General features: G+C 36.8%; 1 protein-coding gene across 2 annotated transcripts; it reads left to right on the plus strand.

Moving 5' to 3' along the window:
- Positions 1 to 1,129: 1,129 nt before the first annotated feature.
- On the plus strand, positions 1,130 to 19,435 carry LOC127986413 (mothers against decapentaplegic homolog 7). 2 transcript variants are annotated; one of them, XM_052588658.1, is made up of 4 exons: positions 1,130 to 1,422; positions 5,221 to 5,274; positions 8,987 to 9,058; positions 18,528 to 19,435. In XM_052588658.1, exons 1-4 carry the CDS (start codon positions 1,398 to 1,400, stop codon positions 19,064 to 19,066), a joined length of 690 nt encoding a protein of 229 aa, XP_052444618.1. In that variant the 5' UTR covers positions 1,130 to 1,397; the 3' UTR covers positions 19,067 to 19,435. The 2 variants fall into 2 exon arrangements, with proteins under 2 accessions (XP_052444618.1, XP_052444617.1); XM_052588657.1 differs by lacking the exon at positions 1,130 to 1,422 and adding an exon at positions 3,219 to 4,248.
- The last annotated feature ends 69 nt before the right edge of the window (positions 19,436 to 19,504 follow it).

Consider the following 19,504-nt stretch of genomic DNA (forward strand, 5'->3'; position numbering starts at 1 on the left):
AGAACGATCGCAAAAAATAAAAAACGCTCGGAGATATCGCAAAAAATTAAAATCGCTCAGAGCTTTCGCAAAAAAATATAAATTGCTCAGAACGATCGCAAAAAATAAAAAACGCTCGGAGATATCGCAAAAAATTAAAATCGCTCAGAGCTTTCGCAAAAAAATATAAATTGCTCAGAACGATCGCGAAAAAAACAAACAGAGGACGGAGCTCGGAGATATCGCAAAAGAATTAAAATCGATCAGAACGATCGCAAAAAAAAAAAAACGGAGAACGGAGCTCGGAGATATCGCAAAAGAATTAAAATCGCTCAGAATGATCGCAAAATAAATTGCTCAGAGCTATCACAAAATACAAATAGTTCAATGATCGCAAAAAATAAATATCGCTCTGAGCTATAGCAAAAAGAATTAAAATCTCTCATAATGATTGCAAAAAAAATAAAAATCACTCAGAGCTATCACAAAAAAAATGTAATCGTTCAGAACCATTTAAAAAATCACTCTGAACTATCACAAAAAATGTAAATTCCTCAGATCTATCACAAAAAAAAAAAAAAATCACTCAGAGTTATTGCAAAATAAAAATAGCTGAGAATTAGCACAAAAAAAATTTTATTACACAGTGATAGGATTTTTTTTAATCGCTCCGAGCTATCGCAAAACATATAAATCACTCAGTACTGTTGCAAAAAATGTAACATTTTTATAACTATTGCTAAAATAAAAATCACAATAACTATTGCTAAAGAAATGAAATTGCTCAGAACTATCACTTAAAAAAATATACAACTCACTCTATTGCAACTATTGCAAAAAATTTAAATCGTTCAAAACCATCAATAAACATAAATATCACTCAGAACTATTCTTAATAAATGCTCAGAACTATCACTGAAAAATAAAAATCATTCAAAACTATTACAAAAAAATGCAAACACACCTGAATTATCACTAAAAAATAAAAATCACTATTGCTAAAAAAAGCAAGCAAACAGACAGACAGAGATAGATACATAAACAGCTTGTTTATACACTGCATTCTCAATTCTGCTTTCGTTCCGCTCTCACAGCGTGACCTTTGACCTCATCAATAGGGTCAGCTTCCTGTGGTCTGTTGTTTGGGTTTCTAGCAGTCAAACGATCTGCTTCAGTGTGAGACGCAGGAATTCTCTGAAATTCACATCAGCTGGACGAATCCAGTTGAATACACTTGACTCAATATGAACACATACGTATACGTAGACCGTTTCTAGGGGTTTTTACTTCTCAGAAAGACCGATTCATACATCAGGCCACGAAGCACATTACACTGCTTCTGGTTCCTCCAGTGGAGTGACGTCTGTGAGATCTGGACAGAGTCTGAGCTGAGCTGAGCTGTTCTCCGTCTGAGCTTCATGCAGTTTCTTGCTGATCTATCAGGTGAGTCCCTGTTTGATAAATAAACAGCTGTTTGTGCCTGGAGTCATGAATGTCATTCCCTCACAGGTCACTCAGTGTTGCCAAAACTCACAAATAACTGACATAGGGCTTTTGTTAGACACTATTAAAATAAATGTAAAACATAAATAAAAGCACACATGCATATATAAAAGAATTCATGATAAATTACGTAGAAAACAATAAAAGATTTATTTAAACAACAGTAAATCAAGGACTGAAAAATTCAGTAATAATTGAAAATGAATTTACTTGTTAATTAAGGATAAAAAAAATAGAAAATGAATACAATATAATGTTAAATAATGGGAAATATGAATAAAAAACGAATTAGAAATGATATAAAATATTTAAATAAAACTAAAATGTAATTATTTATTAAAGATAGAAGGACAGATCTTCATCCATGAACAATAGCAGCCCATCATCATCATCATCTTCATCTTTTCTGATGCCCTGTAGTGAAACACTGTGTGTGTGTGTGTGTGTGTGTGTGTGCGTGTGTGTGAGTGAGTGTTTTATTGTTGTGACGTCATCGCGAACAGAGGCACGCAGCTCTGATTGCGTAACTACAGTCTTTGTGAGCGCGCACGCAGCCCGTCTGTCACACGGCGCGCGCCATTGATCAAAGGTCGCGACCCCTTCATTCCTTAAAAAACCCACAAAACGATTCAGAGTTTGAGAGGAACAGCAGACAGACGAGCTGTTCATGAGAACAAAACCCTACACATCTTCGGAAAAATGAGTTTCATTACCGTTACTGACTCTTTCAGCCGTGTGTGTGTGTGTGTGTGTGTGTGTGTGTGTGTGTGTACTTGACAACGTGAAATATTTCTCACCAATAGGGGGCAGCAGTTCATGTGTTCTTAAATACAGACAGGAACATGTTCACCCATTTACAAACTCTGCCCATATAATAATAATTATTATTATTTTTGTTAATATTAAAACAGTATTTTCCCAACATGAAAATAACAATGTGCATGTTATGTATAACAAGAATATTAATGTTAATTAAATATTTTATAAAAATATATATCTTATATTTAGATAATATAATAATTTTAAATAATACGTTTGTTTTATTAGAAAATAATTGTTGAAAAATTATTAATTATAATAAAATAAACAGTAATAATAGTAAATAATAAGTTCAAATAAAATAAATATAATTGATCACATACTTTTACAAGTAATGTATTGATAAAAAAAACAATTTACAAAAAAAAGTATTAAGATTAATTTACTATTTTGTTCCAAAGTGTAATATAGATCACGTAGCCTATATCATAAATATATGCATATGTACTATTTTTATGTTATTTCAGCATATTTGTATTTAAATTTCAAAATTTACTTACAAGAAATGTTTCCATCTAAACATGTCATGATTGCATCATAAACATTTGTTGAGTTTGTTTCATTGTTAATGTGAATTTACCTGCCCGCCTGGCGCCAGTGTGTGTGTGTGTGTGTGTGTGTTTCCTTAAATGAGACTATATAGCACAACAACACAACCAGTACAAACACACTCTAATTCTGTCTGTTACGCTGTAACTTTATAAAACCCGCGTCCCATGCGTCAGTCTGATGGTGCATGTTACTTTGTTTTATGTTTGCGCAACACAATCACTTTTTCCTGCCGGTACTTTTTTTTTTTTTTTTTTAAAGCGACAGGGTGTCTAGACAATCACGTGACCTCCGACGCGCCAATGAGAGACGCGGAGACACACACACACACACACACACACACACACACACACACACACACACACAGAAAGAGAGAGAGAGAGAGAGAGAGAGAGAGAGGCGTCTGATCTTCAGCTCGTTCTCAGTCCTTCAGTTCTTCATCGACTCGGAAACGTCGCGCGCTCGCGCTCTGGAGACGGATATTTGTGGATATCTCGAGCGTTGTTTTATCGTACCGTGCGAATTCTCATGAGAGGTTTTCTTCAGCGCGGACTGATGTGGATTTAAAGCCTTTTTTCAGTCCGATCCGAGCTGCAGATTTGATGTCAAACGAAGTAAACGGCAGATTAATCATCCCCGAGCCGAGCGAGCGCTGTGGATTACGACCGAACTCGTCTCTCACGGATCGGTTCCGATGATTGCGCACTGACATCAGATCCGAGCTCGTACCCAGCGAACCCAGACAGTCGTTTCAGCGTTTCCCTTTTGGATTCCGTGGGGTGAAATAGTAAAGTCTGGCGTATGAAACGGATCGCGTGCGCTTCTCCTGCTCGCCGTTTCTCCGCCGTCTGCTCTGCGCCTGTGGATTCGGACCTCCGGATCTTCATGACTTGCGGACAAAATGGCCGTTTTGTAGCCGGGGAACCCTCTTGTCGTCCCGCATGTTCAGGACCAAACGATCGGGGCTCGTCAGGCGACTCTGGAGGAGCCGCGCGCCCGCGGAGGGCGACGGAGACGCGGACACCAGCGGCGCCGCGGGCTGCTGTCTCGGTAAACCGGGCGCCAGTAAGCCGAACCCCGGCACCGAGGCCGAACTGAAGGCGCTGACATACTCGATCCTGAAGAAGATCAAGGAGAAGCAGCTGGAGGTGCTCCTGCAGGCGGTGGAGTCCCGCGGCGGAGCGCGCAGCCCCTGCCTCCTCCTCCCGGGGAAAGCGGACGCCAGACTGGGTCAGCAGTCGCTCCCGCTGCCGCTGCTGCTCTACAAGGTGTTCCGGTGGCCGGACCTCCGGCATTCCTCGGAATTAAAGAGACTTTCGTGCTGTGAATCTTACGGGAAAATCAACCCGGATCTCGTGTGCTGCAACCCGCATCATATGAGCAGACTGTGCGAGCTCGGTACGTCCTCTCTGAGATCTACAGTGGCGTTTAATTACAGCTTAGAATGGAATAGAATCAAATAGAACAGAACAGAGGTGGAAATAATGTAGGGGATTTGAACTAAAATAATTCTGGTTGTTGTAAATGTTTAATATAGTGCTTATGCAGTACTATAATAACACATAGCATGTTTATATATATTTATAGATGTATGCGCGTGTGTGTGTGTTTAGTAGACTAATATAATATAGAATAGAGAAAAGGTTTCAACTAAACGTTATTTTGGCTTTCATATGCAGAAGATCATAATAGAATAGAATGGAATAGAGAATAAAAGATAATAATAATAGACAATTTTTCTTCTGTTATATATGAAGAGTTCATTTGAAAAAGCAGATTAACTTAGTTTTTAAAAATGTTTCCAAATCATGTTTTTTTAAATCCTGGGTTCCAGTTGATATCAATCAAACTACAGCTTTTACAAAACATAAAAGCATGATTTATGAAGATGAATAAGAACGGAGTTATCAAGATAAATACAAGCAATCGTTTTGACAAATAATGCACATTCTTACATACATCATATTTGGTCTGTCTGGTAGTTTATCAAAAGCTGAACCAACCGTTTCATCAAATATGTGTCTTGGTATGAGCTACTGATTCTAATTATTATTCTTACACACTGATGAATGTTGTGTTTCCATGTGGATAAATGCATGAGAGTTTTTAGCTGGACTGAACCTCCAGTCTGTGGTTGTTCATGTGAAACCCGCCGGAGGCCCCAGAGTTCAGTGAAGTTAGTTTGCAGTGATCTGTGTGTGTGTGTGTGTGTGTGGAGTCTGGCGCCAGGCGGCCGTGTGTTTATCAGAGCTGTCCTGCCTGTAACCCTCAGCACTACACAAACACTTTTCCCAGAGAATGCCAGGCCTTATCATCAGCCCACATCTCCACTCACAGTCTCTCTCTCTCTCTCTCTCTCTTCTCCTCCAGAATCCCCCCCACCCCCGTACTCAAGATATCCCACCGATTTTCTTAAACCACCTGGTAAGTTGAAGTTTCATCTTGAATTTAAGCAGATGTGGAGGGTTCTATTGACTATGGTATTACCACGGTATTTAAATACCATCCCAATGGTTTTTCTTAAACCACCTTAAAAGTTTAACATTTAAGCTGATTTGGAATCTTACATTTGTTTTGTTTTTTAATTGAAAACTTCTTGCAACTATTTTTTTTTTGCACATTTATTATGATAATACCATGGTATTTTTGTACCATTTATATACCATACATAAAATTTATTTTACATGCAAATAGATGTGGAGTCTTCAAAAAGTTTAATTTTAATTAAAAAAAAATTAAATGTTAATTCTTTTTGGCTTTTACTATGGTAATACCATTATATTCTCACAATTTACACACCATTCCACCAGTTTTCTTAAACAGTTTGATATGTGCAAGATTTATCTTAAATTTAAGCCAATGTGCACATTTTTTAAATCATTAGTTTGAGCATACAATGCAAGTTTTTAGACATTTTCTATAGTAACACCGTGGTATTCTGTCCATTGAAATACCATCCCACCAATTTTCTTAAACCACCTGGTGTGTTTAAGTTCCATCTTAAATTCAAGCAGACGTGGAGACTTCAAAAAGTTTAGTTTGAGTTAAAAATATGCAATGAAGGTTTTGGACATGTACAGTGGTAATACCATGGTGTTTTTACCACATAAATACCACGGTGCATGAATATGGTAATCATTTAGTACCCTGCTATATGTAATGATACTCTTTTGAAAATCTTAGTAAGTTTGCTATGCTGTTTAAACATTGTACCATGGTAATAATGTGGTATATGAAGATAGTAATTATTTTGTGGCATGCTTTCATGTATACTTTAGTGTTTCTACCACAGCACTGAATGATTACCATACTTAACTATCACTTCTCTGAGATGCTAAGTGCTCGTAATTGGAGAAAATGCATTAATAGCACAGTATATGAATATGGTAATGATTCGTTGTTTGGTCCGAATGATGCAAGTGGTTTGAATGTTTGCGAGGAGTTCAGAAACGTGGATCACATGAAGGAAAAGCTGAGAGAGATGATTTATCTGGTGAATTAATCTGAGGTTTTGGGAGTGTCGCTTTGCGTCTTTCCTCTGAGCGTTTGCTTTCTCTTTACCCATAATGCCGTTTGGCTCTTGAGCATGTCCTGTATATTGGCTTCAGATAAGTGTGTTGTGTTTGGCAGCGTCCCGAATTAGATTTCCTGCCGATCGCCCCGTAAAGATCCTTCTCAATCCCGGCCAAATCTGCTCAGTTAAACAGTATCACTTACATATTGAGAAATTCTGCCTGGTTTTGACGAGCGCCTGTTTCGAAATGCTTTCTTTGCGTCCAAATGTGTGCGTCTCGATAATGTTTATACTTACTAGTGTGTGTGAGTGTGTGTGGGAACGACTCTACGCTGACTGACATTGGCTCTCGATCTTTGAGTCATTCTTCTTCTATGAATCAGTTTGGGGTTTCGGAGCGACTGCGAGAGAAAGCAAGAGCGTGAACGAGAAAAGGCACTGCGGTGGAGGACAGGAAAGACAGTTTGGGGAGGACATTTCCTGTGAGGACACACACACACACACACACACACTTCCATTAGCTGCGTTTGGCTCTTGGACGCGAGACAGAGAACAATAGAAGACGGGCGATTTTCTTTGACTGAAAGAGAGAGTGACACTGAACGCTGGGAGGAAGTTATTCGTCACTTGTTCGAGTGTGTGTGTGTGTGTGTGTGTCTCATTGATAACGTCAGGGTGAGGGAGACAGTTTGACTGTCACATTCACACGTTGTTGATGTCTAGGTGCGACGAAACGGCCGTTGATGCAAGCACAATTTACATATCAATCACTTTAAGCTCTCAGACGCAAACATTCACACTTATAATGACAATGAAAGCAAAGTTTCGCCAAGAACTAGCAAAATGTCGTTAGCTTTGCTAAATTCTAGAAGGGTTCGGCTGATTGTGGTTGTTATTTTAGCCACGTCACGCGATCCGTTTACACGCTAGACTCGTCTGATTTGAGTCTTAAAGACGTCTGGATCTCTGAAGGTTTCAGTGTAGTAACTGGGTGAAACTTGTGCTCGTGATGGATTGAATGGTCAAAGAATCCCACGTCTTTTCCTCTCTCTCCCTCTCTCTCTCTCTCTCTCTCTCTCTTTGTGGTCAGGTTCAGGTTTGACCGTGTGTCTCATTAGACTGACCACAGCTCAGGGACTGTGTCCAACTCCCAAGGTTGCTTCCCAAAGTGACACCATTTCACAGTTAATGCTCACAAATTGGCTAATTTTTGGAAATACTCTCTAACATTAAAACTTAAAAACTCATCATCTTTACATGTGGAAGGATGTCACCATGGTACACGTCCAAAAACTCATGAGAAATCAATGATACGTCTTAGATGTCAATGGAAATCTTCCTAGAGAAGCGATTCCCAAAATTTAGTGATATTGGTGGTTACATAACATCAGATATTTAAACTTTTTAGTAAGTGTTTAATTTTGATTGGTTTTATTTTACAATGTAATTAACTGGTATCTTTTCATTAAATCATGAAGTCCTTGCAGTTTGTGAACCCCAATTTTGGGAAAACAAATTAGACATTAGATGTTGCTGTGCATTATGTATGTATTTGTGAACTTTTATTTTAGCATTATTCATATTTAGGTTGAGATTTACAACTTTTGAAGATTGTCATGACTTTAGTTTATGTAAAAGCATTAAACTGATTCATATTTCATCCTACATTTACTCAGTAAGTGTTTCCACAAAAGCTAAGCTAATTTGATGTCAAATATGGTAATATTTGTGGGTTAGAGACTCAAAAGTAGTATTAGCCTGTTGTTTTAGCAATTCAACCCTAAATTTTTTCACTTCTTAATTTTGTAGCATAAACCAAGTATTAACAAAACTGCTCCAAATTTACCATATGTCACTGTTTACTAAAGAAATCATTCATATTTAGCCACAAATTCAAAAACTTGCAAAAGCTAATTCGAAGAGAAGTCTTGTTAAAGATAGTAAGTCAGGCTAATGCTAACGTTTGAGGTGTTTTCAAAATGCTAAGCTTGGGTTAGCCTAAGTTAGCAATAGCCTGTTCCTTTAGAATCCTAAAGTTTTTGGCTTCTTATCTTTGTAGCATAAACCATGTGTTAGCTAAACTGCCACGAATCAGATTCATGAATATATTTACCATAAATAACCCCGGTAAGTGATCTGCATTGAGAGACGTTCAGCTTTCATTGAGACTGATGCATTTTCTCCTGCAGTTGTTTGATCACAGTAACTCTAGGATCCTGACGTTAGATCCAAACATATGGAGACAATAATCCAGCCCCGCTTATTAAAGGGTTAACATGAAAGAGGGAGCGACAGAGTGTTTTTCCTGTCTGCTCGCACGCCAATTAGAAATTTTACTGTACACAGTTTTCAAGGCTGCTGCTATTTCCTGACTAGCCCGTTGTTTTGGACTGGATGGAGTATATCCTGCTAAACAGTGTATTGCTATTAGAGTGCAGCCGCTCTCGCTAGCTTTCTTGGCGCAGACTTCGATCTCAGAACTTTATGAATTTTGCATGACAGAAAAGTGGAAGGAGCAGGAAAATGAACGACCCAGAATGAGGCCGATCTGTATTTTTGTTCTAAGAACTGGGCGGGTCTTTTAACCCTGTGATTGACAGCTGTCACTCTGTTTCTCCGCAGATTCTCCAGGTTCTGTGCCTGCTTCCACTGAAACTGGAGGAACGGCGTATTCGGCCCCTATGGGGTTCTCAGGTAAGAGCTCCAGACCGTCTTTGAACGCGTTTGTGCTGGTTTGTTGAATCCTAAACAGAGCTGAGGAGCTGGAAGTCAACATGAAATCCTTAATGCACATTCCTGATCATATCATGCACATAATTCCAGAGAACAGGCATTTGTCTGTGTAATCTTTCATCACAATGTTTTAACTTCCTGTGCGTCTAAAAATACTTTCCTGATCCACTGATGTCTGCAAGGCCATGCAGTCTACTGGATGATGTTAACTAATAGTCAACTAGGCTTTTTTTACCAATTTAAATCGATCAAATCTGTTTGATCAGAAACATAGTACAGAAAAATAGCAGTATTATTATTCTATTATAAATCTATAAATGAATACTTGTTCTATTTAATATTATTCTGAATTAGCATTTATTTTTATAATTTATTCTTTAATTTTAGTTGGTTTTATTAATTGTTATACACCTTTTTATTTAATTTTTTTATAAATTTTTGTTTTATTCCATTCCATTTATTTCAGTTAATTGCCAAGGCAACATGTCACATCGTAAATTCTGTCGATTTTATTAATGTATTTTGTTAATATTTTGCTTTTGTCATTTTTGTTAGTTATTTTTTTAAATTTATATTTAATTACATTTTTATTTTTTATTTATATATTCAACTTACTTTATATATATTTTAATAATAAATATGTATATTATATGATATATATATATATATATATATATATATATATATATATATATATATATATATATATATATATATATATATATATATATATATATATATATATATATATATATATATTATTTTTACTCATTTTAGTACTTAAACTTTTTTTATCTCAGTAAATAGCCAAGAATATTTTCAAATTTTTGTTTATTTTTTTACATAATTATTTACATTTTATTTAGACTTTATTTCAATAACTGAAATTTTTTTTAAATCTTAAGTTTACAAAAACATCACAAATTTCATGTTAACATATTTAAGTTAGCAGCCAAGGCAACATTTAATTTTTTTTTTTTTTTTACAAATATTTATATTTCATTTCAGTTTTATTTCAATGAACGAAAACAATGTGTAATAGTTTAATTTTAGTTAACAGTACCATCATGTTGACTTGAGAGAGAGAGAGAGAGAGAGAGAGAGAGAGAGAGAGAGAGAGAGAGAGAGAGAGATTAGTTTGGTCTAGGCCTGGTTCCTGCATACAGATGCTTCTCATTACAGTGACTTTAAAGAGTTTTTATGATGGTGTTTAATTCAGTGCTGGGCGGAGTGTGTGTGTGTGTGTGTGTGTGTGTGTGTGTGTGAGTGAAGGTTCTTTAGATGGGTTTTCAGATAAGAACGGCTAAATGATGGAAGCTTTACATAAACACATGTTAAAGTGTGTGTGTGTGTGTGTGTGCTGCTCCCTTTCCCTGGCCTCCTCCAGCATTTGTTTTGTGTTTCTTGTTTGTGTGTGTGTGTGTGTGATGAAAGATGGAGTGCTTCAGTCCCAGACAAATGCCTCCTCCCGACTCCATTTACATTTCTGACTGCATTTGCGTCCCGCTTTCGTTGAGAAGTGTGTTTTTCCTGCTGAAACGAGTGAATGGAGCTCAGAGAGACGAGGAGGAGGGGAGGAAAAGTTTGAGGCAGAGGAAGAAAATTCGGGCTCACAGGAAACACACTCCCAGTGAAAGCGTCTCTCTGACCTCCTAATTCACTCGCTGTGATGAGACGCTACGAAACATGCTTGAACTTAAATGTTGTGTGTGTGTGTGTGTGTGTGTTTGGGGTTTAATGGATGAGAGTCTGAGCTCTGTTTGTCCTGGTTAGTCTGAATAAAGAGTTAACCTTAATATATCAGACAGACTTCCTGTGCTGAGAGACAGATGAAGGGTTTCTTTACAATACTCCTTTAGGTAATGCAATAGTTAACAGTATGGCTGCTCGATTATGGCGGAAATCATAATCACGATTATTTTGGTCAATATTGTATTATTGCACGATTATGAGAGGACCATAAGACAAAACTTTACATGAGTGATTTATTTAAAGATATGAGCGCTTATCTCTTCCTGAGGAGCAGCGCAGGTTTTCTTTCATGCTCTTAAAACATGAATAAATATAGTTTGATAAATCCAGCACGTCCCATTTTGCAAATGTCACGTTACATTATTTTACTGATTTGCACGGGAAATTGGGCTTTTATGGAGGAATGAAAGTGCAGTGCTGCAAAATGGGGCGGAAGGGAGTTCCGTTTTTTGGATTTTCATAATCGTTGCATGCCAAAATCGAAATCGAACCGTTTTTTTTTCAATAAATTGCACAGCCCTAGTTAACAGTGGGCAATAAAAAATATTTAAATAAAATATAGCAAATAAAATAGGAATATAAATTCAAATTTTTTTTTTCTTAGTGTTGTCTTACATTTCTGTTTTTTAAATATATATATTCATTTAATGCCAATTTTTTTAAATACATTTTTATTTTATTTTAAATTAAACCAGCTGTAAATTACTGTGATCTTTTTATGTTTTTAATTTTAGTTTAGTCATTTTATGTGCTTTTGTCTTTTCTTTTTGTTTTTAAAAAAATTTTTTTACGCATGTTATTTTAAGTTCTAATTGACGTTAACATTTTTAGTAATTGTAGTATGTGCTTTTGAAGTTCGTATTTATTTTGTAATATTTTTACATATTTTTAAATAATTATGTTAATACCTCAATTTAAATCTATTTTATCTCAGATAGTTACTTTAAACATTTCTAATTTTAGTTTAAAATGAGAACACTTAATGTTTTCACATGCACTTTTTGGTTGGCTACTATTCTTGAGTTTCTTTGCTTGTTTTTCAAACAGATAAAGTGTAAAATGTATCGCATCAGATCAACTGAACCTCATTGTAACATCTTTGCTTTCGATGTGGGAAAATGACTGGATTTTGGAAGAATCTCTCCCAGCGTCCGCCGATCTAGGCCGTTCTAAACGTCCCGTTAATGTCTGTAAGGCCCTCGAAGACCGTAATCCCCCCTTTTAAGGGGCCTAAACGCTGTTACTGTGGCAACCTGGTGCCTCATTCCATGGTTGTTTGGGTTAGCCAAGGAGGAAAGGGCAGCACAGGAAATGACATCATGCCTCGGAGGAAAAAGCCTTGAGTCTTGGGTTGTGCCTCCCGGGCGCCTCCGCCGAGCGGAAAGAAAACATTACGAGAAAATGACACAAAGCGGCTAGTTGAACGTCCAGAGCGACTTCGTTTGACGACATGTTTTGAACTGTGAACGCTTTGTTGTGCTTTTCGCTCGCTGCCAGCCACTTCCTCTGCCATCAAGCTTGGAATCTGACTGCAGCTCTTCATCCATTTCAGGCTAGAAGAGGAACATAGCCCTCAGGATCCAGACACCTCAGCCGCAAATATTTTCTTAAACCGCAATCTAATCGCTTAACTAAACACAGAGACAGACGGCATGTTTTCTCACGCACACACGTGATCCGTTCATTCAGAAAGTCTCTTGACTGGCTGCTTGATCGCAATGAACAACTGAACATCACACTATAATTATTTACAGTCTAAATGAGAATAAAACAGCGACTGGGGCGTCTCTGCTCAACAGGTTCGACTGCTTGTTTAAACCGGGGTCTGGAAGGGAGTGCTGGTGGAGACGGGGAAAAGTTTATGGAAAAATAGTGTCATAAATGTAAACGAATAATCAAATGATAAATATTAAATAAATAGGAGTAAAAGAAATAAATAAAAAAGGAATAAAATAATACAAAATATGATTAAAATAAGATAAGATAAATGAAAAACAGGCTAAAATAAAAGACATTAATTAAAATAAAACGACAGAATGAGATAAATAAAAATGTGATTAAAATACATAAATTAGGCTTTAAATAATAAAAAAAAAAAAACAAGCAAATAAAAAGATGTCAAAATAAATAAATGAAAACAGAATAAAATATATATATGTAATATAACAATTTGCCTAAAATAAGCATTAATTAGGTTAAAATAAATAACAATTTTAGTTTATAATAAAAATGAGGGAGTTTATTTTATTTTTGATTATAATACATAAAACATAGATTGAATAATGATTATAAATGAGAAAAAAAATTATAGAAATTTTATTATTATAAAATTAGAACTAATAAAAAGAATTAAATTTTTAATAAATAATAATCTGAAAATAAGTAAATAAGTACTGTACAGTATCATATTTAACAACATAATTTAATGTAGCTGAACAATGGCGCTAGTTATTTAGATTATCACCATATCATCACTCAGAAAATCAGTCGTGACACCAGATTTAGGCGAGACCGCCATGGCTTTTTATTAGTGGAGAGAGTTAAACTGCTGACCTTTGACCTCGTAATCAACATGATGTCATAAAAGGTTTCCTTTGGCCCGACACTCCCACAGCGAGCGTACAGTATACAACCTGAGCGTCATAAAATCCCAGCCGCCTGATCAACGTATTAGAGCACAATGGAGGACGACGTGAAGTATTTCCTGTGTGTGTGTGTGTGTGTGTTATGTAATGGCTCTCTGTCTAATTGCCAGTTTCCTTTATTGACTTCCAAACAAAGAAGTTGCCAAACATCTCTGTCCGTCCATCGGTCCGTCTGCGTGTCTTTCGGTGGAGCGAGTGTGAGATTGTTGTTATGATAACGTCGCCCGAGGAAAAAGATAATATTTATAGAGCCGTAACTGACACACACACACATCAGAGAAGTTGCCTCCGGGTTTGTTTGTTTAATACTATTGGTATTTTGCCTGATGAATCCCAAACGTCTGCCAGTTGTCTGCAATCATTTCGTCTGCACAAGAACGTGAGCGTTAGCGAAACCCTTGTTTGTTGTTCAGATAATTACCAGAAGAGGCGCTGTGGTGTGGACGTTTTTCTTCTATAGCTAGCTGTAAAGCTGCAAGATTAAATCTTAGAAAATATATATTAAATATAAGTATTGTGCTTTTGCAGCTGTACTGTAACTTGAATAATTATTTTTCTATTTTACAGTGAAATGTTATAATAATAGTAATGTTTCTTAAGTAAATTTTTTATTTAGTAATAATAATCACAATAACAGTCATTTTTAAAATAATTTTAAATTTTAAAAATAAAAAAATTATTAATGTTGTTATTATTAAATACTCGTTTTTATTTTACAGTGAAATGTTACATGTGTTTTTTTATTTTGTTAAATTTATATAGTCGTAGTAATGATATTAATAATAATCATAATAAATATTTTTTCTTAAATACTCAGTTTTTTTATTAACAGTGATATATTACAGTTGTGATACTTATTTAAATATTTTTATTTATTATTAATAATAATAATAATAATAATAATCGCAGTAACAATATTTTTATTTAGTAATAAGAATAATAAAAACAGTAATGATAGTATTTTTTTTATTTTACAGTGAAACATTACAATCGTAAAGTTTCCTATATTGTTTAAAAAAGAAAAAAAAAAAAAAAAATATATATATATATATATATATATATATTATTTTTTTTTTTCATAAGTAATCACTAAATTGTGCAGCCATACAAAGAAACACAACAAAACTGCTTCTCCGTTTTTGCATACTTGTGTTTCTTGCATCTGAAGACTTCACATCACCCATGTTGAAGATCATTGTGTGCTGCCGTCATCACTGGTTTAGGTTTAGGTCCGTGACCTCTGACCCCTGACCTCACGGCAGCTCGCTGGATTGACGTCCGCGTGCCGTCAGCTCCGGCTGGTCGTAAATGAGGCCGACGCCTCCCGTGAACCTCAGCCAGATGAGAGACGATCAATAAAAACACCGACTTCCCTCCAGTGTGTGTGTGTGTGTGTGTGTGGGTGTGTGTGTGTGGAGACAGACAGAAATAATCATTAACTTCTCCAGACTGCTGAGTGACTTTCCTTAAATGGAAAAACTTTGCTCTGTGTGTGTGTGTGTGTGTGTGTGTGTGTGTGTGTGTGTGGTATTCGAGTGCTCAGACCAAAGGGAGCCAGTGTGGACAGAGGAAGGATGGTTTGTTACCTGAGGCAGTAAAGCTCTAAATAGAGATTTGACTTCAGCTTAACCATAAACAAAGACCCTGGGTGTGTGTGTGAGTGTGTGTGTGTGTGTGTGTGTGTGTGGAGTCGTTTTGTCCCCTCTAGAAGAGAAAGAAAGAAACTGTTTGGGGGGAAGAGAGAGAGATTGAAAAGGACCCTGTGAAATCAGTGTTATTTATGTATTAGTTTATTTACTTGCTTGCTTACAAATTCTGTACTTCCTCTAGTAGTTTTTCTGGATTCCATTTTATTTTTTCTCAAATTCTGTTTTGTTTGTTTATAAATTTAATGCTTTGTTTAAATTTTTATGTATTCTGGTTTAATAATTTTTTTTATTGTATTTTATTTTATCCATAAATTCTGTTTTATTGTTTCCTAATCATGCATTTTCAATTGTACCTTTTATGGACTACGTTTTAATAATTTAATGAAGTTTTTAATCATTAAACAGCCTGTTTTGAATTCATAAAATGTAATATAATACAGTATAATTTACAGTAAGACTTTTTCTTTCCAAATAGAGTGCTGTGCAATAGATCTTTACTCTATACATTTAAATGTTACAGTAAAAATCTCTTGATATTCTTTAATATATAAATGTTAAAATTCATAGGCTAAAATCAATATTATTTAGTCAGTTTTTGTTTTGAAGACCCTTGAGTTTCTGTTTCTGTGCTCTAGTTGAGAGTGTTTGGACTAATAGAGTTCAGGATGTCAACTGAAGGCTTGAGGCTGTAGAAGACATGAGGTGTGTGTGTGTGTGTGTGTGTGTCATGTTGCACACTCTATTTCAGGACACTCTCTGCGTCTGGCTGTCACCATGTCATTCAGGGTGACACTGTGGTCATCCAACCGACCGACACAGAGACGCCACACACACACTAGTAAATCCATAACTTACACGCACAAATCCGTTCACACACACACACACACAAACTCAGAGGTCTGTTTGATGTATGATTTGTGTGTGTGTGCTACTCAGATTTGCTTGCTGTTCATGATGTCGTCAGAGAGACTAGTCAACTATTAAGACTGAAATAGCATCAGTGTGGTGCATAGCAACCACACACACACTAAACATTAAACTGCTAGTTGTGTCTCAGTATAATGGCTCCTCTTTGTAAAGAGCTGCCTCCATATAATAGTAAACAGGAAGTAGACGCTGTACTGTGCTTCAGTGATGGTAATACTGTCAAATAATAATATATATATACATATATATATATATATGCCATGGTATTCGATTGGAATTGCTGTGGTTTTTACAGAGTGTAATATGATGCTCATCTGAATGACAATTTGTCTTTTATAATCACCAAGACTGCATTTTTTTAAGATTAAAAATACAGTAAAAAATACAAATAAATAAATAAACATTTTACAATTTAAAGTAACTGTGATCTGTTTGAATATATGTTAAAATTTAATTTATTCCTGTGATAAGATCTGTATTTTCAGCATCATTACTCCAGTCTTCAGTGTCACATGATCATTCAGAAATCATTCTGACACTATCAGAAATATACACAGCATAAAGTATTAACTTTCCGTTAATGATTCAATAATACTGTGTTATTTTAATATATGCCTTGATTCGGTTTGATTATTGTATTCACATACAGTACAATGCTACTTAAATTGCACCGTAAGCCTTTCAAAGCATATAATGGTACTACTATGGTAACATATCCAGACAAGCATGTTTGTAAGGGTTATAATGAGGCTTTACCTACTCTAGTCATCAACTTAGTCTGGGTTGGTGCGTAATTAACTATCCTGCTAAATTACGGCCTACTAACCAAATTTGAGATTAAAGAGAGACTGTCCTTACTGTGGACAAACAAAGATCTTAACTTTAAAATTGTATACTAACCGGACGTCAGATTGATTTTTGTTTTCACTCAAAGCAAAAACATTGCGCAAAGCATGGTGTAGAAAATACAGAGCAAGATGTGGACCAATGTGTTACCAGTAGGCGGCACTAAATTGCATAAAGTTCATTGCATTATTATATATTTGGTGTGTCTTCTATACTGTTACATCACAAAGTTCAGAATGGGTGTTGACAGCGGATTTCTCCCCTATCGCTGTTAAAACTGTCGTTAGTTGGTGAGGGCGAGCACCATTGCAGATTTATTGTTGCGTTGACGTCAGAACATTGTCCGGGTTGGCGTACGGAACAGAGGCGGCCCAGACAAATGATAAGCAGTACTGCTAATGTAAACAAGCGCTGGAGGCCAGTGGCGCGGCTCTGTGCGGGGCGGCAGATTCCTCACATTCCGTCGCTGCCTCTCGTCAACGCTGAAATTAAGGATGCAAGATATGTTTGGCAGAGCTCAGGATGGTTTTCCTGGACAGAAGGCATGCACTGGTGTGAATGTGTGTGTGTGTGTTTACCTTTTTGTGGTAGTGTTCCCATCTACTCTAGTCAATTTATCTCCTCAGCTCTCTCCTTCCTTCCTTCCTTGACAACACTTGAAAACTCTAGTAAAGCTAGTTTCTGATGGTTCTTACTGGTCTAAGTTGGTCACAAACTATTGGTGGTTTTGGTTTTAGCCCAATAGACCATCTTGGACCAGCAAGTACCAATTTGACCACCTTGATCTAGTATCTTCTGGTTTTTCCAGCAAGGATTCTTTGACAGTCATTTGATGAAGTTAAATTGGCATAAATAGTATTTGGTTCTTGTTGCAAAGTCTAGTAAAGCCAATATTTTATGGTTCTTAATGGTCCAAGTTGGTCATAATCTATTCTAGATGGTAAATCAGTTGGCCTACCCATTGGTGGCCTTGGTTTTAGCCTGGTAGACCATCTTGGTCAGACTGGAAGAGCTTGAGACCACCTTGGACCAGCAAGTACCAATTTTACCACTTTGAGCTCAAGCAGGGATTCAGCGAAGTTCACTTGATGACGTTAAATTGGCATAAATAATAAATGTTTCTTGTTGGAAAGTCTAGTAAAGCCACTTTACTGATCCAAGTTGGATATAATCTAGTCTAGATGGCCTTACCCATTGATAGTCTTTGTTTCTGCCTGCTAGTCCATCTTGATCAGGCTGGAAGAACTTGTAAACCATCTTGGATCAGCAAGTATCAGTTTAACTCTCTTGATCTGGTATCCTCTAGGTTATCCAGCAGGGATTCATTGAAGTTCACTTTGATGATATATTTAATAATTGGCTGTACTCTTTACTTCCTCAATCAACACTTTGTTCATGTTTCCTCTATTAACTCTAGTAAAGACAAGTTTCTGATGGTTCTTACTGGTCCAAATTGGTCATAATCAAGTTGGTTAATCATTTGGCCTACCCATTGGTGGGATTGGTAGACCAGAAAGTCTCAGTTTGACCGTGGTAATCAGGGATTCAGTGAAGTTCACTTGAAGTTAATTTGGCATTATGAATAACCATGTTTTTCTTCTCTCTCTGTAGATTCCCTGGCTCTTCAGGAGCGTGGAGAACAGCCTCATTGGTGTGTGGTGGCGTACTGGGAGGAAAAGACCCGCGTTGGGCGCCTATACTCCGTCCAGGAGCCATCTCTGGACATCTTTTATGACCTACCTCAGGGCACAGGCTTTTGCTTGGGCCAACTCGCCTCCGACAACAAGAGTCAACTGGTGCAAATGGTTCGGGCCAAGATTGGCTACGGCATCCAGCTTAGCCGCGAACCCGACGGTGTGTGGGTGTATAACCGGAGTTGCTACCCTATATTCATCAAGTCAGCCACACTGGACAACCCCGACTCACGTACGCTGCTGGTGCATAAAGTATTCCCCGGCTTTTCCATCAAGGCCTTTGACTTTGAGAAGGCGGGAAGCCTACAGCGGCCCAATGACCATGAGTTCAGCCAGCAGCCGCGGACGGGCTTCACCGTGCAGATCAGTTTCGTGAAGGGCTGGGGGCAGTGCTACACCAGACAGTTCATCAGCAGCTGCCCCTGCTGGCTGGAGGTCATATTCAATAACCGATAACAGCGAGCCCCACCCCTCACCACGCCCCCCATTCCTTCATGGAGACGGACTAGCCCTTACCTTTTATGGACTATGTTGTCTTTCTGTTTTGTTTTTCGTGAGAAGTTCTCAGAAGGATGCTTTACGAGAGAAATGGAAACCGGAAGCTCACTCGGACTTGTGTAATGAATGACTAAGATTTAAGTGAAATAAAAGCTAAAATGTATTTTATGTTAAATATAAATATATTATTACCTGTAAATACGAAGTTTTATATGCATTGTTATTTATGTATTGTGCAATGTGTTGATGAGAAAAAAAGAGATGCACTTTGCTTAATATAAATGCAAACAAAGAAATGCCAAAATAAAACATAAAATACAGAATACATCTCTGAATTTGTGTTTGTTTTGCTAATCCACTAGTTATTCTAAGTCTAACTGTTCAGCAGTTTTATTT

Source organism: Carassius gibelio, chromosome B21 (assembly GCF_023724105.1).
Source record: "Carassius gibelio isolate Cgi1373 ecotype wild population from Czech Republic chromosome B21, carGib1.2-hapl.c, whole genome shotgun sequence".
NCBI classification, from domain to species: domain Eukaryota; kingdom Metazoa; phylum Chordata; class Actinopteri; order Cypriniformes; family Cyprinidae; genus Carassius; species Carassius gibelio.